Source organism: Notolabrus celidotus, chromosome 13, assembly GCF_009762535.1.
Source record: "Notolabrus celidotus isolate fNotCel1 chromosome 13, fNotCel1.pri, whole genome shotgun sequence".
NCBI classification, from domain to species: Eukaryota; Metazoa; Chordata; class Actinopteri; order Labriformes; family Labridae; genus Notolabrus; species Notolabrus celidotus.
In genome coordinates, this window is record NC_048284.1 from 13,738,959 (window position 1) to 13,762,663 (window position 23,705).

The 23,705-nt window shown below is 41.1% G+C and overlaps 1 protein-coding gene across 2 annotated transcripts in view; it reads left to right on the forward strand.

Moving 5' to 3' along the window:
• Nucleotides 1-23,705, forward strand: part of wasf1 (WASP family member 1) — a 93,100-nt gene that overhangs the window by 15,869 nt on the left and 53,526 nt on the right. The window contains exons 1-2 of one of the 2 annotated variants that reach the window (XM_034699923.1): nucleotides 10,812-10,935; nucleotides 19,651-19,805. In XM_034699923.1, coding sequence (XP_034555814.1) covers nucleotides 19,673-19,805 — 133 coding nt within the window. In that variant the 5' untranslated portion in view covers nucleotides 10,812-10,935; nucleotides 19,651-19,672. Of the gene's footprint in view, nucleotides 1-10,811; nucleotides 10,936-19,650; nucleotides 19,806-23,705 lie in introns of those variants that run through there. The other variant, XM_034699922.1, reaches the window with a different exon arrangement.

Genomic DNA, 23,705 nt, shown 5'->3' on the forward strand with positions numbered 1-23,705 from the left:
TTCTTTTTCCTCATTTTTTGACGGGAGGAAATCCGTTTTTGGGTGCTGTGAAAGTTATCAAATTACATATAAACCACTTCCTAACTTTTTAAATCATAAATGGATGCTAAATAAGCTTTTTATTTATCGGCTTCGCCGTTGTTTACTTCCGCTTTCCGAAACCGGAAATCCAGCGAAGTCTGGCTCAGCACGCTGCATGACAAATCGAACAGAACAGTCATACTACATACTAAATTCAAATGCAGTATGTAGTAGGCAATACCTACTGCCTACTACATTAGTAAGTAGTATGTAGCAGGCCGTTTCGGAAACAGCCTCAGACTCCATAACATCATTCAAATCCCAACTCAAATCTCACCTGTTCAAACTGGCATATTCACTCTAACTGGACTGAACTTCACTAGTTTTTATTTTTTTATTTATTACTTTTTGTTTGTTTGTTTTTATGATGTTTTAATGATTAATGTTTTTATCAGGTGACCATGGGTGATTTGAAAGGCAACCCAAATAAAAATGTATTATTATGATTATTATTATTACTATTTTGGACCCCTCAGCTCCAGCGTGAACAGTTTGCTTGCTGGACAGTGTTGTACGCAGGGGTGTAGTGCTAGTGTTAGTAGTTAGTGGATCATCTTATCGTGCTCTAAAAAGTATTTATGAATGTCAACCTGGTTATACAAACAGCAAGTAATCTATTTTCTCACTTCGAGAAAAAAAGGCCTGGAAAAATGCGCCGTTCAGGTGCGCTCAGTCAGCACTTTGATTTTATGTGACCCCCAGAGGATCGGAACCTCTGGCGGGCCGGTTTTGGCCCGCGGGACGCATGTTTGACACCCCTGATCTAGTGTTAATAATTAGTGATGTTTTTTGTAGGCGGTGCTTAGCTGGAGGCAAAAAACATCCCCCTGACATATTGAGCAGCATTTGCTACCTTGTTTCTGGCTTCTTTTCGATAGTGGCGGAAGATATCACAGGTCACTGCAAGGGCACCTTTACTTACTCCACTAACTGTCTACCACACCGCTCTGCCAGCACTTCTCTCCCAGAACCGCCTTTCATGCACGGACACAGGCTGTGACATCGCAAACAAACTCAAGGGACGGCCTATGAGCGGTTTGCACAGCTGCCCTGGGCGCTGTCTGATCCATCCAATTTATCCTACAAATCCTCCTCACTTCTCCCTCTTGTCTGTCTTCCTCACATATTCAACACTCAACTGCTGCTGCTGCTGCCAAGTTCCACTCAGAACGCTGGATGGCTGTGAGTAGGCTGTTTTAATCTGTGTATGGGGTGCAGTTGCTCCAGCAACTCCATCAGTGGTGTTAAACATGGTGTGTTATAGATCTTGGTTTGATAGTTTTATCATGTGGAAATGTGTCTAAGATGGATTTCAAAGTGAGACTTCCGCACTAGGGATTCTTATTCTAATAAATATTGATGACAGGATAGAGTGGTTGTATCATTTTGATGTTTATTAGTCTGCCACTTTTGTTTTTGGGAGATGCATCCGAATTGTTTATGTTGAAATTATAGTTACAATTCAAGTGTCCACTTTTGGTTTTCTGGTCACTTTGTCTGGTGTTTAATGTAAACTTTGCATATTGGTTTATGCATAACACAATAACAAAGTCAAATCAATGATCAAGCAATCATATTGTACTAAAAAAAAGGTGGTGCGTATGTGATGTTATGCATGTTAAGCCTCATGTTAGAGATTCATCCATAGCTCTCAAATTTGATTGCATTTGAACCTTTATTACTACTGTTGACTGTATAGTGCACACTGAGCCTCCATCTTTAGTCATTGTGAGATTTGAAACCACAGTACCTGTTCAATGGGCGCTGACATATACTGGTGGAGCCAAGGAATGCGCAGAAGTGATCTGGTCGTTGGAGCCACAGGACTCACATCCCACCCCTTCTGCATTTAAAATACAGATGGAATGTCAAAGATCCCTCAGGTGGGCACAGTCCACAGCAGAACAGATCGTTGTGTTGACCTGAAGCAGACACTCGTGGATATGGAGAGTTCAATGCCTCTTGTGTCAGGGTTTATGTTTTCTCTCACCGTTCCTGCTCTACTCTGCTAATCTGAAGGATTAGTGCCTAGTTTTTAATTTTCACAAGTTATATGCTCTTATCACCAACTTGCATAATAATTTGGCACACTCATTTCTGCAGATTCTGCATTTATTTAAAAATACAGCCAAAAAGCATTATTTTAACCACACAGTTGAAGAAATATATTCACTATCTGACTTCTTGACAAATTTGAAAACGACTGTTGACATAGTTTTTAAAATATTCACAAAAATGCAACTTGCATAATAATTTGGAACATTGTGTAATCTGTCATACGTCACTGCCGTCGCCTTCAAATTGATACTGGAACACCAGAAAATGACCCTTAATATCACACAACGCTACAATTGTGGTGGAATCGATGTAAAAGTACACTGATGTGGATGCACATTGTAAAAAATAACTTTTGATGTGGAATGAAAATAACGCTTTGGAAAGCAGTTTGTTGCTATTAAAAGTTCCCGGGGTATGGTCAGTACCTAAAAGATTAAAGAGGCTTTTTTTGCCCCCCTATGTTTGCACATTATCTTCTTTACAAGACGCAGTGATGCGTGAGAGAGTGAAACACACTCTGCCTTGAAGCTATGTCACCAGACTTAGAAACCACTTTTCTTTCCGTCCTCTGACCATGACGTATTTTTAGGTGCAGATCAAAGGAAGGCAAATGGGAGAACAATCCTCCATCCACCCTCAAGAAGTAAGAAGGTTGAATGAGGAGTAATGAAACGACACAAAGGAAAAGGTGACGGCTCTAAAGGGCACTTCAGATGTGGAAAAACTTGATGACAGATCTTGTGATTCATGGCTCTTTGCTCTCAAAGTGTAATTGCTTTTGACGTGCTCCCCTTTAGGAAATTTACAGCAGTCGGATGGTTGTGAATCAGAACTTCACATTGTAGAGCAGTAAAATATCTGTATTGCAGTAGGCTGAAATATTGCGGTATCAGTTAGCTCCCACTCACCCACAAAAAGCCTCTCTGATGCTTTGCGCTGTCTCTCTGCCCTCAAACACAGAGCCCCTGGTGTGGACTCAGGCATTGATCTCAATGAGAGAAGATCATCTCCCTCTGTGTTTCCCCCTGATGCCACCCACACTGCCTTTTTTCAACTTTTTCATGTGCCTGAAGCTCTCTTGCTCTGTCTCTTTCTCTCTCTTGTGTACTTTTCCCCCAAATCCCCAGAGAAGCCCTCTCTCTGCACGGGAGTTTGAAAACATTTTTTTTTTCAAACTTGCAAAGAAGCAGATGGTCTTCTAGAGACGTTTAACTCCCTTTGCTTTCACGCAGGGAGAAAATACATAAATGGTGTGTATGGATGTTTTGCTTAAGCGACAAAGCTCACTCTATATCTGCAACCAGATGACAGGATGTGATTAATTGAAAAATGTGAGTTGCATTTGGCTGAAGTTTCCACTTTAGGTAAGTGTTTCGCCCCACACAGCTTGTTTGAGCACCTTTTCTCCACCTTTTGAGCTTGTTGTGTTGTAGTTTATGCCCCCTTTATGGTCAACTCCTGCTCCTAACCACAGACTGTATAAAATATGGACGTAGTGTCCTTGACGTCCCCCATCTGTTTCTGAAGCGCTGTATGGAAGCCAATCGTCGGTGGCAGCCGTATTGCTGCTGTCGAGCGATTGTGACATAAAGAGGCGGGCTTTGAGTCTCCTAGCCAACAGCTACAGTGTTCCTGCCTGTCAATCAAGTCAGCTGTGCTCTCATTGGAAGACTCGTAATCTCAATATCTTCAAAATTGCAGTGTTAGCAAAAATTCACCCCCCGTACAGTGTGTGTCGATCAAGAAATTAGCTATCCAGACTACACTCATCTTTTGTACCAGGCTGTACATGTTTATTTCTGCTGTAAAGATCGGCTTTTTTGAATTGGTGTGTTTGTGGCTTTCAGCGGGAGCCATATTGGAAATGCTGAACGCAAACTAACTTCTGTCGAGCTAGTGTGAGGTAAATAGGCCGGCTTGAGCCTCCTAGCCAACAGCTACAGTGTTCCCGCCTGTCAATCAAGTCAGTTATGTCCTTAAATGGGCAAAATAATTCATCCCTCGTACAGTGTTAGCCGATTGAGAAATGAGCTATCCAGACTACACTCGTCTTTTGTACCAGGCTGTACATGTTTATTTCTGCTGTAAAGATCGGCTTTTCTGAATTGGTGTGTTTGTGGCTTTTTCGGTACTTCCGGAGCCAGCCTCATGAGGATCCTGGATGAACTGCAGTTTTTAGCACTTCCGCATTGGACTCATATTTTTAGACCGGAGGTTGCCTCTTGCTCCTGACGGTGTTGCCGGTAGTCCAAACTGACAGGGGTTACTGCAGTGGTTAGTTTGTGTGCATGTCCTTCACGTCTGCATGAACAGCTCGGGAGTCTGTATAATGAAATTTTCCTCACAGGCCAAACAAGCACAGCTGCACAGAGCAGGCGTGCAGACATTTATTATTGAGCAGCAGGCTTTCATTATTCATACCAGTGGCTTTCCATGCACTCAGCAGATAAACTTCTTTTGAGCCTGTTTGTTCATCAGACACTCTACTCATCGATGTTGGCACACAGACGTCTATGAATATTTAGATTTGCTCATCTATGGTGGGATAAAGCTTGTTCGCTAAATGAGTGTCTGAAGCAATCTAAACTTGGTGACAAGATACAATGCCGGCTGTGTCCAACTGCTCACTCAGTGTAGGGTTGGTCATTGATCATGCTCTGAATGTAAAGTATAGTGGACAGACAGGCACTGTGTAATCACAGTGATTTCTTGTTTGATGAATGGAAAGCTGTGGTACTTTGCTCAAGAGCTGCAGAACGAAGAGTATTTTGTGGATGCACAAAGAAAGCATTCCTGTAGCCGTTTCCTTTCATGGGCTCATTGTGAAAGGGTAGAGATAATAAAGAGAGTGAAAATAGAAAGTATTTCATCGTGTACAATCAAGGATTGTTATTCAACAGCGTCTAAAGCAACTCCTGAAACTTGTTTGCAGCTGCTGGGCAACAGGCCAGAAAGCCAGCCGGTGCATGGACCCGCGCCATCCGAGTACCTGAGCACCATCTGAGCACCAGCATGCCAGGAACCACACTTTGATCCGTGCTGGCTGTCTCAGGATTAGAGGCAGGACACGGTGCTAAATGGCTGCCATGCTTCACACCACAGCTTGATTTGAGATTTCTTACTGTTTAGCTCTTAACATGAGAAAAAAACATTGAGGATTCAAGCTGGAGTGTTTGAATGTAGGGACATGAAACAAATGTCCTCAATACAAACTTTACAACACGCTTCAGGATGTTAAAAAGAGCATCGCGAGGAGTTCAGTGCAGTCAGAAATTCTGAAATAAGTTCATAATAGGGATTAGGGATGCACCGATCCGATCCTGGTATCGGATATCGGCTAGATTGGACCCAAAAAGCTAGATCGGATATCAGTGACAAAGGGCTGATATATAGAGCATGATGGAGGACAACTACAGAGGCTCTGCACTTTAGGTGCATGTCAGGCTTTTTATGCTAACAACTCTGTTTCAACGGATGGCAGTTGCGATGAAAAATATAATGGGAGCCCAAAGGAAGAAGTTTACATCAGTTGTAGCGTACTGCAAAGTCTGAAAAAACAGACAGGTTATTGGATTTAATTGTTCCGGATCATTGAAATTGAGGAATTCCAGCCTCTGGTTTAGCACTTGGAACCTAGGTACAGTTCACCATCAAGTCAGAAAAGCCTGAAGTTACCAAAACATGATTCTATCCTCACATTAAGGAATTGAGATTGTGAAATCAATACCGGGATCGGATCGGCTAGTATCGGATACGAAAGCACAGGTATCGATATCGGTATCGGGACCTAAAAAGTAGGATTGGTGCATCTCTAATAGGGATGCCCGATATTGGATTTTTTGCCGATATCCGATATGCCGATATTTTACAACTCATTTATCCGTTTTCCAATACAAATATTTTTTCCTGCACACCTAATTGCAGAGATCATCAATTCTCTTCTGTATTGGAATAAGCGGACAGTATTATGGTGATACTCTTATCACGTTTTTTATGTGATATTCATTTCTTGTACAAAATGAGAAAAATACTTAAAACTTAAAACTGCATATTTATTTATGACAATTGCTTTCAAACAAAATTCATACAAAAAGATCCATCCTATTTAAAACTTGGATGATGCTCTCCTTGAGACAATGATAACAATAACCCACAACCAGGGCACATTTAGCCAATTTCACATTTACAGTAAGTAAACCTAACCTCTGTTCACAGGGAACATGTGAAAAGTGCAACTATACAGCAATTAAACCCAAATTAAATAAAATGGTTTACTCTTTGACAGTTAATGCGCCTAAATTATTCAACTACATGTACCTTACAGACTGCTGCTTAAATTCTAATTTAACTTAAAACATGAGCCCAACATGTGTGCATTAGCCCATTATTTTGTTGGTTAAATATATCAGCGAATATCAGCGTGTTGGCGGATTAGTTCATTTTAAAGCCAATATCAGCCGATACCGATAATGTGCCGATAATATCGGCATCCCTAGTTCATAATGTTCCAAACACTCTGTAACGTTTCCTCCTTCCAGCAAACATAGTTAGCATCCCTGCCTGAGCCCAACCTGACAGCACCCGAGCTGCAGGTGTATTTTCAGCCTTAAAAAAACAAGAGTGCTATGTGCATGTGTGTGTTTATGTTGAGGGCCTGCAAGGTGTCACCGAGCCGCTGAAGGGGGTGCCGGCTGGTACAGAATTTTAATTGGCAGCAAGAAACATTGGCACACGACATGATTTTCTCTGCCAACATGATCAGCTGTGATGGGTGGGGAGGATGGGGGCACTGGGATGATGTAGTCTCAAATGAATGTCTGTGTGTGTGTGTGTGTGGTTATTTTTGGAATATTGGCCTACTATTTGCATAGAGTACTGCTGGGGACTTCTTCCAAGCTCATATGATGCTGTCAAAATTTTTGCGACCTGTTCGGTGTGTTGGTGCATGTTATTTCTTTGTGCGAATGTGCACCAGGGACCCCTCACTGAGGAGAAGCACAGTCTCTCCTCTCCTGTCAGATTTGACAGCCTGTTTCGAGTATTAGTAGGGAAAGCTTTAAGACGAGGGTAGACTCAAAATGAACTAGTTTGTACGAAATGTCATCTTTCCAGTCGAAGGCAAAAGTCTTTATCAATGTGCCAAAATGGCCACTCTCGAAGGAGGAGCAGAGAGTACCATCATTGAAGGAAATATTCATTGTGGAACTCAGTTTTGGATGAAATTTACCCGAAGATTCATCAGTAAACCTTTTTATTTAAAAGCCATGTATGCTTCTTTCTGCACTTGCACACCTTTTCTCGATATTTTCAGGAACTTGCCATTCACACATGCACCTCACAGTCGAACATTTTTACAGTTGGACATGCTGTCACAACGCTGGTGCTTTTTGGTTTAGGGAGCTGGGTAGTGCATGCAGGAGAAGAAAGAGGAGCCATCTTTTGTAATAGTCACTGTTTCTGTGTTAATATTACTATATCATCAACCAGTATGTTTTCCCAACACAAGTACAGCAGTGGAAATGATAAACCGGCAACTGAGGTGAGCAATGAGAAGTATGAAGCTTCTGTGTGACGTAATGCAACGTACTTTGACGTGACGTGACGTGACGTCGTGCTGGAATCGTTAAGAAGAATCGATAACATTTGAGGTGTATAATTACGATGGAATTGATCAATTGGAACTGGTTCTACCCCTACTCCTGACTCAAGTATATTTTTTAAGATGAAATAAAAGTTGCTTGAACTCTTTGATTTTTCTGTCTTTTTGAATATTCAAAAACCATGACCCAATAGTCCCTCTTATGATGGAACTGGCAGGAAAAAAATGATAAAGCCTAGGGTGAAAAATGTATATGAGGAATTAAGTGCGTAAGTGAGAGCAGCTCCGGTCAACTTTTTCTAGTTCCAGCAACAAAACCGCCAAGGGATGGATGTTTTAGATGATTTAAAAGGAGCTAAAAATGTAATTTTCCAACCTCCCAAGGACATCTGATTCAGTTACAGCCCCGAGAAAGAAGCTTGTTCTGGATTTAATCATCTTCAAATGGCTAATAAAACATGTCTGGCCATTTGAGATGTTTTTAAAGGGAATAAAGATAAATTCAAACATTATGTGCAAATGAGAGAGATGAAAGAACAAACAGCATTTAAAAATGTATAACTCCCTCATTGGAATAACTAAAATGATGAGCCAGACATAATTTTTCCTGTTGAGCCTGAGCAGCGGCAGAGCAACAGTCTCATTAACCAGCCGAGGGAAACAACAGTCTGCCGGATAGGTTTTTTGGATATGACATCTTACATTTATTTTCTCTCCTCTCTTGTTTTCTTTGGAAAACAGAGCTGGGGTAGCCGTCCTGCGCTGCATCTCTGCATCACTGATTCAAACCAGCTGCTGGGAAGCTTTGCCAGTTTGATCTGTGCTCCCTCTGCCATTGGCTGCTGCTGCTCTGCCAGTTTTCTCTTGATTAGATGTCTGTGTTTTTTATGTTTGCAGCTGTTCATAAAGCAGGAAGAAACCAAGAATGCCGTTGTAGTAGGAAAATTACAAAATGTTCTGGCTCATCCGACACAGAGATTGGAGCCATGTATAAGCCCTCGACAGTTTACTTTGAATTGATTTTGTTTTAAGGCTTAATCTAGCGGCATCCAATGATTGAAGTACTCCTGGTACAGCTTTTGTTAGTCTTTTGCAGCCACCCTAACAGGTTAAAGGATGTCAATGTAAGAATAAAAGCATCTGCTGGAGCAAAAGTTGACCTGATGGCAGTCAAAATCAAGTTGCTGGTGTGTGATCTGAGGAAGATTTTAGCTTGTAGCACTGCACTGTGCAACGTGTAACTCATGTTCATCCAGTGTACTCTTAAGGCCAAATTCCACCAGATCCGTGTCCGGCCCGTGTCCGGCCCGTCTCCGGTCCGTCACGGCACCAGATCTGATAGGTTGCTATTCTAGTCAATGTGTTAACTGGATCCGCTCCGTTGCGTTCTGGCTGCGTCTCTGATCCGACAGGTCGGAACGCAACAGATCAGATACGCAAGACTTCTATTTTTGCTGGACGCCGGAGCACGACGCATCAATTCAGCACAGAGCAGATGGAGCGGGACAGGATGTCAGGCACCAAAACAAAAAATACAAACTGGTTAATTTTCAGAATAAAACACTCTGTGTTATCGTTAGATCGTTTTTAACTTAACTATGACAACAAAATGTCTTTTAGAGGGGAGGCAGGACTGGAGTCAAAAGGTCAGAGGTTTTCAGAGGCCCAAAAAGACAACATGGATGAGGAAAGGAGGAGGAGAATCCTTGATTCAGTAATTACTGCGGGAAAACATCAGTTATATGACTCCAGCGGTCCTGCGGTCCAGCGGTCCAGCGGTCCAGCGGTCCAGCGGTCCAGCGGTCCAGCGGTCCAGCGGTCCAGCGGTCCAGCGGTCCAGCGGTCCAGCGGTCCAGCGGTCCAGCGGTCCAGCAGTCCAGCAGTCCAGCAGTCCAGCGGTCCAGCTCTGTGCTGTGTTCCGAAAACGCAACCGGTGTGTGTTGACGGATGAGAGAGCACGGAAACAGACCGGACACTGATCTGGTGGAAGTCCCGTGTTAGACTAAAGAGGTCAAACATCAGAGCTCCAGATATCTGTGGTGAAGCTTATCACTGTTACATTGATTAACTTTGAGTTCCAAGCGTTCAACCAGGTGACGAATCCCTTGTTTTCAGGCTTTTCTCATCCAGAACAATGAAAAATACTGAGGCAGTTGCTGTTTCTTGCAACTTTGCAATACAGCCGACACGGCTAACTGCTTGGCTTTGGCTTCAGTTTTTGTTTGGTTGAATTAGCATTCTTTGGCATGATGATTCTTGAAATGCTTGATTAAATTAGTTGAATTATACTTTGCTATGCTTCCGCCACCCCTCGAAAAAATTAGTTTGCACTTTGCACATATTGCAAGTTGAAGCTGGAGTTGTTGGCGTAATAAGTGTGTGGTTAGTGAAAAGTTGTGCCATAAGCAGGCTTATGCACAGTGGCTATGTTTTACCCTTCAGGTGAAGATACCACTCTTTGCACAGGGTATTGCTCACCCTGTCAGGGTTCCAACCAGCTATAAAACCCATGCGCTGTACATTATTCTTTACTAAACATTCATCCTTTTGAAATTCTTTGCAGCAGAATCGATTCCTCCCTTTTCTAATAGTTTGCTTAAAAAACTGAAGACGCCTGCTCTCTACAGCTGCTTGAGTGAGAGTCTCACTTCTTCACCTCACCCTCTGTATAAAGAGCCCTTGACCTGCTTCATATTGAGGGTCTCAGGCTGTATTGTGTGCCTGTGTGAGTGAGTAAATGCTCCATTAGGAGTCATTATAGCCTCGAGTCGGACATATTGTCCAGAGTGCAACGAGGCGCACCAGCAGAGGCCCCCTGCTCGTCACCGGCACGTGTCCTCTGTGCACTGCTTTGTGCTCGGACACAATGGACACCCAACCCTTCATCCCTTCTTTCTTCTTCTCCTTCCTTCTTATTCCTTAAGCCGCGATCACTGTTTTGACACATTACCCACATCCCTCCTCTTCTCAACCACGCCTCTGTTTTTCGTCCTCCACCTCTGCCTTGGCCTCCCTTGGGATGTTATATAGTGACCAATGACATCCCACTGCAGCCGTTGCCATGGTGATAGGTGACAGTGGGAAGCACCGCCCAAGACGAATGGGCCGTAAAAGTGGGAGAATAGTGTTGAGGGTGTGTGCAGAGAGATTGGAGGCTAGCTAGCAGGAGAAAGAAAGAGAAGGAAGGGAAACAGCAGGTATGTGAAATGTTTGTTCATGCAGTGTTGATACCTCATCATCTGACACTTTTATAGGCTGCCGTGTCAGTGCAATGTCAGTGAAGGAGAGACAACAAAGAAGCCAAGCAGACAAAAATCTGACTTGTTATCAGCACTAGGAAGTAATGAGTGCCTCGTATGCTTTTAGCACATTGTGGAATTTCAGCTAAGAAATAAGAAATATAAGACCAAGGTTGACTTTTAGCTAAAACTATATACCAAGATAAATTAAAACAAAGCCAGTTTGAAAAACACAACAACTTTACATGTAGTATTTTGGAGAAATTTGCACATAATGTTTTGACTTTTGACTATTTTAGCCTGACTTGCTTGATTTGAGCTGATCACTGTGGGTGTAGTTCCAAAGTTCAGAGACCCATGCAAGTAAAATATTGGTTTGTATTATCATCCTTAACAAAGGATCTTGTTTTAAAATGTCCACCATAATTCACAAGATTAGGAGAAGACAATTAAACTGAAATATATTTGTGATAGACCCAGTGATACAACAATACTTATAACATTGTAGAGATGAAAATCAGGATTTAGGGCCTGTGTCCACGGTCTGAATTTTTTTCCACTGAGAACACCTATTCCCTACGCAAAACCAGTCCACTCCGATTCATTGACCAATCAAAATTGAGAAGGGTTTTGATTTCTAACCACTCATTTTTTCAATGGTGCAATTTCTAGGTCTAGTGCTGCTGCTAATAACAGGACATTACATTATTTTTTACATTTTTTGTGTCAATATTATTTTATATAAAAGCATAACTACACAGGGCCATTTAAAATTAATGCAACATACCCTCTTTCTTCGACCTTGACTTTACAGTCTTTCTCTATAATTTTCAGGCATACAGTTTAATGAGTGTTACTCATTTTCATCTTCACCACGAATACCTTTATCAATGCTGTCCTTTATTTTGCACATTATTTTTCAGTTATATATTCCCACCTATCCAGTAGCATGTCAAGTATTGTTCTCTCTAGTACCACTGGGATGCAGTTGTCTATATACATTTTCTATATTTGTGCATATTAATTTTAAAAAAAGTCTTGAGGTAAAAAAAATAATGCAACAACCACTACCAAGGTTAGCAGATGTTCTGTGACCCAACTAGCAACATTAGGCACCAGTGCTCTGAAATTGAGGTTTTGTATGATGCCAGTACAAAAAACGCTGTTAGTGGACACAGGTCCTTACTCCCTTACTCAGAAGTTGTCTCAATCACAGTTTGAAACTCCTGACAGTCTGGATTGTCCTCCTCAGAACCATAGACTGTAAATAAAATGGACAGCGTCTCTCCGCCTTTTCCCATTCAATGGTTTTGAAGCCAAAATATCCCGTTCCAGAACGCTGCCATCTTGTAAATCTTTCTGCAGCCAGAGTCTGCGCAGTAGAGAATTTCTGTGTTTTCAGTAACGAGCTCCGCCACGAGATCCTTCGGACTTTCCCTCTATGGCAGCTGTCAATCAAAGTGAATCCAGAAGTAAAACCCTGTTTTTTAACCTCTAATAACTAATGAAAAACAAACTTTTCAGAAAAAAGAGGCCATGAACACAGAACAGTCAAATAATAACTACACATCACCACAGCATACAGATGTGAGAAACATTCGTACGACGTGTATTTATTTTTTAAAGTTTGACCGCAGCCTCATTCAAATGAATGGGGGAGATGGAGTTTTGGACCTATACTGCAGCCAGCCACCAGGGGGAGGAGTTTTTGTGGAAGCTTCATTTCCAGCCGAGCAAGCTGGACCCCTGCTCAGAACCAGTTGATGCTGTTGCTAAATCCTGTGGGCAAAGAGTTCCAATTCTGATCCCAGATCCACTTCATAAACACACGCTCTCTGCTGCTCTTGTTATCCTGTATCATCTGAAAGGCCTTTGGTTTCACAGATATGTCAAAACTTGTTCAACGGATATCAACTTACTGGACGGTTATTTTTATTAGCTGTAAGTACATAGTTATGTGTTAACCTCACATCAGCATCTCAGCTATGGTAGCAGCAGCCTCTTCTTGAAAATGATACATCTTTTGAGATCACTGTGAGTAATTAATTCCCCAACATCTCTGGCACATCGAAACCATGTTGTCTTTATACTTATTTACTGTCTTGTTACTCCACACCTGCTACACTTTTTTTTTCTTCTTGCTGCTGCACTCGTCTCCTAAATCTCATTTACTTTAAAATTAAACATCTCGCCAGAGTTCATATTTAATGACTTTAATGAGGCTCAGCGTGCTAGTTGTGCTAATATTTCTTTACAACATAATAAGACAATTACTCCTGTGGATCTTCCATGGGGGGAAAAAAAACCTTGACTTTAACCAGTCATGATGAACATCCTGTATTTATCCGGTGTCAGAGCACACTTTGTGGATAAATCTTTTGCGAAGTGATTTCTCATTAAGGTTCTGTGTTGCTTGGACGGAGAGCGTGTTGCTTATTCAGCTCTTTCACCTGTGTTTTCTTGTAATTCCACCTTGTTAATTGCTGTCAGGATTAAGTGTCCTTTAGTTTTTCCCCTCTCCCTCATTTCCTTTTTTCCCTCTCTTTCAAAAGCGGGATGATGTGTTCACAGCTTCTCAGTAGAACCTGTGAGAAACGACAGGACTATTCTCATGAGAGCGGCGCTGTCATATGTTATCATGTCACAGTATAGAATGGAAACCTCAGTGGACAAATACACCATGTATTCATATTTGTGTGTGTGTGTGTGTGTGTGTGTGTGTGTGTAGCAGAGAAAATCTTCCCTCCTGCGGACAGCAGTCTGGAGTTAACTCATGTCCAATCACCAAGGCAGCAAACGTATGCTGCAGTCATTAATCACACACATACACACACACACACACACACACACACACTCATATGCACAAAAGAGAGGCAGGCAAGGCTTTTTTTTTTAAAGTGATACAAGTTAACTGTGTTTACTCGCTAATGATGTGTCAACAATTATCAAGCAAATGGGATTGAGCCAGTGATACTGCAAAGGAAGAGATTGTGTTTTTCATACATTATGCAGAGAAACAAACTATCTGGCACTCGCAGGGAAGGAAGTGGAGCGGAGTGAAGACTAGATTTGCCTACAATAGCACAACATTTAAGGGAATACTTTTTCAGCTCCTCATGACTGTGTTTTATCTCCGTTTATAACATTTCACATGTGTTTTGTTTTTTTCATTCTGCGGATTGCATTGACACATTAAGCCTCTAAACTGCCAAATACATCTCAGCAGGGAGTTTTTGCTCATGCTTTAATCTCCATTGAAACCAAAGGAAACTGGCAGCATCTCTGTTTCTCCAAAAGCTCCTCCCACCTAAAGGAGCTCAGGCTGGCAGGATCAGTATCATCACTTAACACCTTTTTCTCTGTGCTTTTCTGCTCTGGAGCTTAGAGGAAAGCAGAGAACTATGAATCTTTTTTCATCTAACGCCGCTGTGATTGTGGTGCAATAATTTGTCAAGTTTCCGTGCCGTTCATGAAATATTTGTGTTTGAAAAAGTGGTGAAAAAATACAAATATTAATCTTATAAATGTGCCGCCTGTTTGTTTTCCACCTCCGCCTGAAATTGTTGTTTTCCATCTGCATCGTCTTTCTTTTGCTGCAATCTACACGCTTTATACCCCATCTTTGTTTTTTATTCCTTGCCTCCGGAGGAAAACCTGCTCTCTGTCATTCTCAGAAATAACTCTAATGACCCAGCAGGTAGAGAGGGAAGGTTGTGTGGAGGACAACTCATCCCCATATGAGGAGATGAGAAAGCAGCAGATGAGTTCAGAGACAGGAGGGGGGACAAAAACAGTGTGAACCTGCACGGCAGATCGGTTTTCTATCATCTGTGTGTTATTTGTTTGTGTTGAATAAGGTAGTGTGCATGCACAGCAGAGAAATAAACAGTCATGATTGACTGATTTAATATTTGTTTGTTCCCTTCTCCTGCTGTTTTCTGTCTCCTTTTCTCTCCACCTGCACCTCCAATTTATGCTGAATGTAGTAAATACAATGTTAAGATTTAATTTAGCAGACACTTGGGGCCAAAGCAACGTAGATAGTAAATAACAGGGGTTAAAAATGCGTTATTGTTTCTAGTATAATGCACGAATCCCAAAAGGGGGGTTGTTTCCAAGAGGAGCAGGTGTTACTGCTCCTAGAAACTTATGATCAAGTTTGTTCTAAAAGAGAGAGAGGGAAACACTAAAATTGTATATCCTTTTTTATCATTGATGATTTCTATAATGACGCAAGTTTGATATTATTTACCATCTTGTCAACAGGAAAATATCTGGGTAACTTTGCAGGCTAATTGGCACAGACTGATATGCAATATTGCATGTTGCACTTTATTTATCACATTTTATTTCTCTATTTTTAATGGGTGTGTATGCCAGTGTGTGTTGAGCAGAGTGAATGGAACAGTTCTTGTATTAGAGAGCAAATGTACACAAATTAAAATATGTACGAAAAAATGACCAATTTGTTGGACTAAAGTCGGAAATATGTACGAAAAATATGTTAAATAAAAGTCGGAAATATGTACGAAAAAATGACAAATTTAAATATGTACGAAAAAATGACAAATTTAAATATGTACAAAAAAATGACAATTTTTTTGGATAAAAGTTGGAAATATGTACAAAAAATGACATTGTTGGATAAAAGTGGGAAATATTTACGAAAAAATGACAAATTTAAATATGTACGGAAAAAAATGACAAATTTGTTGGATAAAAGTCGGAAATATTTTTGACACATACATTTGATTCGTTGGATGTGAACATGCAATGACAATAAAAGCATTCTATTCTAACTCATTTAACATAAAGACTGAAAAAAAGGTGGATGGCCCTGCTCTGGCCAGTGGTAACAGCAATTCTACAAATTGACTTCTCTGAAGCTCAAAGTTAAACTTTTGATACCTTATTTGATTAATCCATGCATAAACTGAACAAAAAGATGTCAAGAAGCTTTTACATGTAAAGTAAATACATCGGATTGTGCACCTTTAGTTGACTAAAGGCTTAAATGTTGTCACTCTTGCTAAAAAATATTTAAAGGGAATTTGAATATTCTCATTATTGTAGGCTAGAAGGCCGGTCATCCTGTCTAAGCCAAGGTTGTAGCTTTGGCAAATGGCTCATACCATATTGCTATAAGACTATGCTGAACAGATGACAGCTAGCATTTGGTAGCACAGTGCGGTTTGTCAGCATTCAGATCTGGAATATGGAGATAAAGCTGAATGCAGACTGTTTCCGGTTAAACTGGCATGTAACTGCCAGTTTAACCAATGCCCAACCAGGTCTGGTATGTTAATCTGCAAGGAGGACTGAAGACTTGGGGTTCTAGGGGATCACAGAATCTGCAAACCACTTCAACATTGTTTACCTGCAGATTCTGTGATCTGTGTGTAGCTGTGCTTAATGTATTGTGCTCAATTTTGACTGTATTTTTGATTTGTACCTTTAGGCTAGTTGGTTAGTCAGGATTCGGAACTAGCTAGAGTGAACACCTGAGGACCTGCAATTTTTGTCTCGTCTGAATTGGCTTCATTTTTCAACATGTGAAGTTGCAGCATGCGTTTTTTTGCAAAGTTGGGACTTCACTACAGTTTGGTTACGTAAAAGTATCCCTACCTTTTTCATCTACATTTCCACAAGAGAGCGCAGAAGAGAGTTTCCCAAAAGTTGACCTTTCCCCTCAGTGCGTCACAATTTTATTCATAAATTTTAACATCTCTTTTTTTTCTTGTTGTTTTCACCCTCTTGAACACACCATAGGTGTTACATTAAGTAGTGTTGTAGCTGTGAGTAAAAGGTCAGCACAGTAACAATTGAGTTTACACCTCCACCTTGGCGAGTTGTATCTCAGGGTCAGACCTCCATTACTGAGACTTTCAAAGGCTGTAGAAAATGTCAGCGCACACTGGGTCAAGAGGTCCTACCAATCAGGAGGAAGTGTGTGTGTGTGTGTGTGTTTGTGTGTGTGTGTGTGTGTGTGTGTGTGTGTGTGTGTGTGTGTGTGTGTGTGTGTGTGTGTGTGTGTGTGTGTGTGTGTGTGTGTGTGTGTGTGTGTGTGTGTGTGGGTGTAGGTTAGTGTGTGGGTGATGGAGAGGCTGTGGGAGGAAATAAAAGAATTAAAGAGTAGAGAGGATGTGTTGTTATTTAAGAAGTGGGGAGAGATTTGGTGCGGTTTCCTCGCTTGTGTCCGTACCATCGCTCGCACTGTTCAGTTAACTTACAACAGTTTACAGAGGTGCAAGTTCTCTTTCTCCTTTTACAGGTGTTCTTGCCCTCATTTATAAGGTATCAAACATAAATCAACTCAGCGAAATCCTTTCACTGGGCTCCCTCCCTCTCCTTTAACTATCCTTAGCTGGTCCACTTCCTAGAATAGCCCTCCCTGGCCTACATTTTTATGGATACGGTCAATAATCATGTTTATTCCTCAGTGCGGGCAACACAGCTAAGTCTACAGCATGGTATTAAAAGAACCAAGCATCATTTGAAGTTTAATCAATGCTGAAACAAGAGCTTCTCACTGTCAGGCCCAGTCAATCAGCAGGTCCTTCTGAGCACTTGATCTCGCCATCATCGCACATCATGGCTATAATTAAAAACAAGCTTGAGATGAGGTGTTGTTAGCATGATTAAGTGGTGTTAGTAAAGAAGGAGGTGTTGAGGAAGGTGCAGTTTTGCCCTCTTCAGTCACTTTATCTTCTTTTATTGACACACGGAGGATTCTTCCTTCAAAAACACCAATCTATGATGTGATAACAAGAAGAGTTAGAAAGAGATGTAAAAAAGTATGTGGCCAAAGCATAAAAAATCTGGAAAGTGTATCTTGTAATTATGAGAACATGGCATAAAATGAAAAGCAGTGGTTGGTAATGTGTCATTTTATCACAGAAGTCACCAGATACATAGCATTTTTTTGGCTATCATCACTGAGAATAGGGTGAAAAAAAAAAACAGTTTTCAAAGCAAGAGATATATTTGCTGTTAACTACATGGACAAGTGTGCATGATGGCTGCCACACGTCCTCAGAATTGGATGGTGCGTCAGCTGTGCATGTTCTCAGACATTAGATGCAATATATACACCAGGGACAGTGTAGAGCAGAGGGGATGTGGCAGAGTAAACTGCAGTGGGGATTACAAATGGTGTAAAGCTTTGAAGACAGGCTGACTGATTGTTCGAATAATCGTCGAACAGATGCTAATGATAATCGAAAATAAATGTTGGCTTGAAATGCCCATCCCTAATTAAGATAAGAGTAACCTTGAGTGTCGCCATGTCTGTTGTTTACACGCCACGCATCCAGTAGTTATACACAGCCTGAGTTTTATGACGGGTATCCTACAATAACATGTGTGTTTGCACAGTCAAGTATATTTACCCTTATGCAAATGATGCAGTCACATACGTATGTGAAGGCAAGGCTACATCACAAGTATATCTCCAGCGTAAGACCAAAGCATAAACACTTCAAGGATTCCTTGCCTAGAAACAGAGTGACGACGTAGAGATAAGCTAGGCTAAAGTGTGGCCACAGCTTAACTAGCAGCCCCCTCTGATGTGATGTGTGTGAAGAAGCATCTGAGAAACATTTTTACATTATTTCAGTGCTTTTCTTTGTCCTTTAACTTGGAGAAAGAGATTGGGTAATGACATACAGCAATGGACTGAGATTTGGAATCAAAGCTGGGCAATGCACCTTGAGGACAAAAGCCTCTGCTGTATTGGCTCTAGCTAACCAACATTGTTTTTATGCTTTTCTCACTTCATTATACACATGAAGGTAGTTCTTCTTTGTTTCTCTACAGTAGTATTTCTTTGCAAGTGGCAGCCATAATGCATTCATCATGACAGCAAACATCTAAATGGTCTCTGGTGGCAAGACAAATCAGAATGCTGTTATTGTTACTGTTTGTGAGGGGCAAGAGGAGGAAACGATTTTTGGTGAACATGTTTTTTTTTTTTCTTCAATGCTTATAAGTCATGAAATGACTAGCACACATGATAACCAATCCTGCACCTCACATACAGACATGTTGAAACGACTCTTAATGGTTCAGGCTGCAGAAGTACCTACCTAATGCTTTCTACAATTTCTCACTTCATGTTGTGATTGTCGATCATTGAAGCCTCTGTGTCCTCTGTTGATTTCAGCAGTCATCCTTGCTTTTGCTGTCGGTGTGCATGGAGGAGAACTGGGCCTAGGGAGCCCAAGAACTGCATGCAGCCTTAATGCTATTAGCATGGCTGAGTGGGCAGACAAAGTGCTGAGGTTTGTTAGCCTGCATGTGCATGATGAAAAGGACAAGACAGCACTAAGTCAGTGAAACAGATGAGGCAACATGGCTGTTAGCAATGTCAAAACATGACTTCCCTGCTACTTTGTTTGCATTTTGCATTCACCAGGATCCTGTGCAAATGTACCTCTCACTTTGTATTCCCTCTGTGTGTGCCCCTCTTACTGCTGAATTCACTTTGTATTAAATCATCGTACTCCCTCCTGTGCTAATGTTTTCGTCTTTTTTTACCTTGTTATAATAACTCCGGTGTTAGAAAAGCGATAAGGACAACAAACTTTTCTTCAAAGTTTCAAACTTTTCACAAGATTCTCTTTAATTTATGAAGTTATTTTCATCTATTTCTCCCTCTCTTTCTCTGTCCTGTAGGTAGAGGTGTCGCAGCAGAAGGATGCCGCTGGTGAAGCGCACCATCGAGCCCAGGCACCTGTGCCACACGGTGCTGCCAAGGAACATCAAGAATGAGCTGGAGTGTGTGACTAACATCTCCTTGGCCAACGTCATCCGCCAGCTTAGCAGCCTCAGTGAGTAATGCAGACAGACACATGCACACACACATACACAACCAGATACAAACACATAAAAAATACTAAATTCTCCAGTTCTTGTGGTTTATTGGTTTTTAAAGCTGCTGTTGGTCGGAATGGTGTAAAAAACCTTGACTTTTTTTTCTGCTGGGTTTGGAGAAAAGGTCATTATACCAATCGGTACTCATCTGTAAGTGGAGTAATTTGAGATTATGGCGAAATCTCTGTGTTTTCCAATGCCTTTGTATCAAGCAATGTTATTATTCCCCTTGTTCCCGTTATCACGGACCAATCAGAGCTACTCCCCAACCCTCTGTCCTGATTGGTTGAGTGGCGGCCCCACAACGTCACCCTGATTGGCTGGGAAGCCACTACTTCCTCATAGAATGCACACAATGATGTTTTGTGCTATTCTGCAGCTAAAGAAGAAGTGCTGTGAATCCACTGACAATATGAGAACTATTTATTATGCCTTAATTAGGCTTTAGATGAGACTAAGTTTCATTAATTTTTAATATGTTTCAGAATTTTTAGCAGCTAAAAGTTTTCACAAATACAACAGGCATACTAGTGCACCAAAAGGGACAAATGAAAGAAACAACTTGAATGCCTGAATATGTTCAGTACAGATCCCCTCTCACTAGCGCTCTGCATTTTACAATCAAGCAATTAATATGCAAGCATGCTCTGTGGAGGGTAAAATACAGAGCCGGACAAGTTGATTCTCAATTTAAACCAGGACTGTAAGAGGAAAAGATCTGAGTGACTTTGCAGAAGGGTGCATTGTTAAAACAGAAGAGAAACTTTTTATTTTCCAAGTGGCTAAGACTGTGAATGCAGGACATTATCACACAGTGTCACCCAGATCAGTCAGCCAAGAAATTACATAGAGTCTGAAATTATAGTAAGTTTGCAGTGCATAAACCCCTTATTACAAAGATGAGTGCACACATCAGCTCTCAGGTACAGAGACCACAGGTGATGGTACAGAGATGTTGATATGTTGTTATGGCTAGATGAGTCATACTTAATCATATTCCTGCCAAGTGGGTGGTGTATGAGTAGTAAAAACTGTGAGAACCATGCAGGTTCCAATGCTTGACCCAGGGTGTAAAATGAACTTTTTTACTTCATCTGCCATTGGCTAGTGACCTCCAAAAGTTTTTTTTCCACCGGCCAAATAAAAAAATCATGCCTTATTTGATTTAAAATAATGACCATACGTTTTTATAATGAAAATCCAACTTAAAGCTCCTGTGAGGAGTTTTTGAGAGGTTATGAAACAGGCTGAAATTAACAACCATGCCTCTCCATGACCCTCAAAATCAAACAAAACCATTAGAAAATATTTGAACAGTTTCTGTTTTATAATTTTTAAAACCTAAAACAGCTCTGAGGGGGTAGGTGTCAAATGAGGTGATCAACAGCACATCAAAGAAAAACCCTTTTATTACTTTTTCTACAGCAAATATTTTTAATGAGTGAAATATTTGACTATTAATTGTAAGCAGGAGGAGATTTCGTGACAGAAACCTAATTAATTCAGCAATGGCGCCAAAGCCCATGCAAACAGAAAGTTCCTCACAGGAGCTTTAAGCATAACTTAAAGAAGACAGTTATGTACAAATAAAATTAGATTATTGCTATTTTTGTTAGGTTATACTTCATTTCAACGTGACTGCTACATCATCATGTATTAGAAATATTCAAAAGTGTAACCTTTCTACATTGAGTGAGACAAAAATCTGTCTCACAGCTTTAACAGGAACGTCTTTAACTTGATCATCTCCTGCCTCTTTGTTTATCCTTTTTGTTTGTGGTGGCTCCACGCCGGGAATGTGTCGCCACATCTTCCTCGAAACGCTCTTCTTGCCGTGCTTCTTCAAGCAAAGGGAATGAATAGAACTCCAGTAGTTGGCGTCACGCCGTTCGCGACGTACCAAACCACAACACAAGTACAGCGCGCCGCGAGGGTCAAAATAGCCCGACAGTTGGCAGAAATGGGCCAAAGTATGAAAACAAAACCTCACATGCAATACAACATTTTCCATCGGCCACTGGTGGGTGTGTGTTTTTGTTTTACACGCCAAAATATTTTTTTACCTTCCACTGGCGCTTGGCGGGTGTTAATTTTACGCCCTGGCTTGACCCCTACAGGGAGAGGATGTGGAGGCTCTGTGGTGGAGCTGGCATGTTTTCCCCTGAGAAGGAAAGGCCAATACAAATCAATAAAGTAGAGTGATTACCCTTATTCTACAATCCAGGGGGCATGAGGGATCACTGAATGGTTTGATAAGGAGGAAATGTTGTTCAACACTTCATGCAGCCTTCACAGTCATCTGATCTCAATCTAGTGTAGCAGACAAGGGGGGATTTTGGATCAGCTGTGAGACTGTAATCTACAGAAATCGTTCTTGTATGACTTTTGACAATGTTGAACATGTAACATACACGCACTGTTCATCTGTAGATGTGTGTCTGTGCAGTGTAATGATAATGGGACATTGCTGTACAATGGAGCTTGTTTGGCTCAGTGTACAGCTACAGACTACAGCAGGCTGGAATATTAATAATGCAGACACGTGGGATGAAGCGTGGAAGAAGTTAAAGCAGCATTTTATACTAAATTAAATTATCAACCCTTCTGTGAAAGAGTTCTCTAAACAGTTGCATAAAATATATTTTTAAAGACTGAATTGTCTTCATATTTATACAGCACCACTTAAATGTTCACTGAGACTCTGCACAGGGAATTAGCATCAGTACATTGACTTTACACCCTGATACATTTTCCATTGAGCCGCAGATCAGCTGTGATCCGTAACACCACTAATGGCAGTGAATGTTATACATTGATCAGCCGTAACATTATGACCACTGACAGGTGAAGTGAATAACACTGATTATCTCTTTATGTTCGGCGGCAAGTGAACATTGTGTCCTCAAAGGTGATGTGTAGGAGGCAGAAAGAATGGGTGAGAGGAAGGAGGGGAGCGGGTCTGACAAGAACCGAACTGTGATGGCTAAGACGGCTGGGTCAGAGCGTCTCAAAAACTGCAGCTCTTGTGGGGTGTAGCTGATCTGCCGGGGGTCAGTAACTATCAAAACTGGTCCAAGAGAGGAGCTACTGGAGCTCATACTGCTAAAAAATGTCATGCTGGTCTTAAAGAAGGTGTCAGAACTAGGGGTGGGAATTGATAAGATTGTATCAATGTCAATGCCATTTGTCGATTCTGCTTATCAATCCAAATCCTTATTAATTCTCCTAATGATTCCTGTGTATTTTTTGAGGGGGAAAAAAAGTAGCATTTTATTTTTTCCAAAATTATGTCTGCACAAGACTGAACATGAACATATTCAACTTGAACATACTGAACAATAGGTTGATCTTATTCTCGGCTGCGTGAGTCCGGACGAGGCCTCTCTAGACTGGAGGAAAATACTTAGAATTTCGTGGTTGAAGGAGTTGTACGCTGCAGAGTATATGACGTAATACAACGTAGCGCGACGTGACGTGTCGTGACGGGATGTGACGTGGTGGGCAATGAACTGTAAGAAGAATCGATAACATTTTAGGTGTACAATTCCGATGGAATTGATCAATTGGAACCAGTTCTAAGTCAGATCCAGTTTTCGATTCCCACCCCTAGTCAGAACGCAGTACATCACAGTATGTTGTGTGTTGCGCAGGTGCAGCCTAGTCAGGTTGTAATGCTGTAATTAATTCTAACTATTCTGTGCTTCTGTATATACTTTATTAATATTTTACTTTACTTTATTTTATTTCATTTTATTCGTATTTATATCTTATCTTATTTTATTCCTTCTTCAATTCATTTTGACTTTCTCACATACTGTTTGTAAGAGCTCTGTAATGACCCAATTCTCCTCCCCAGG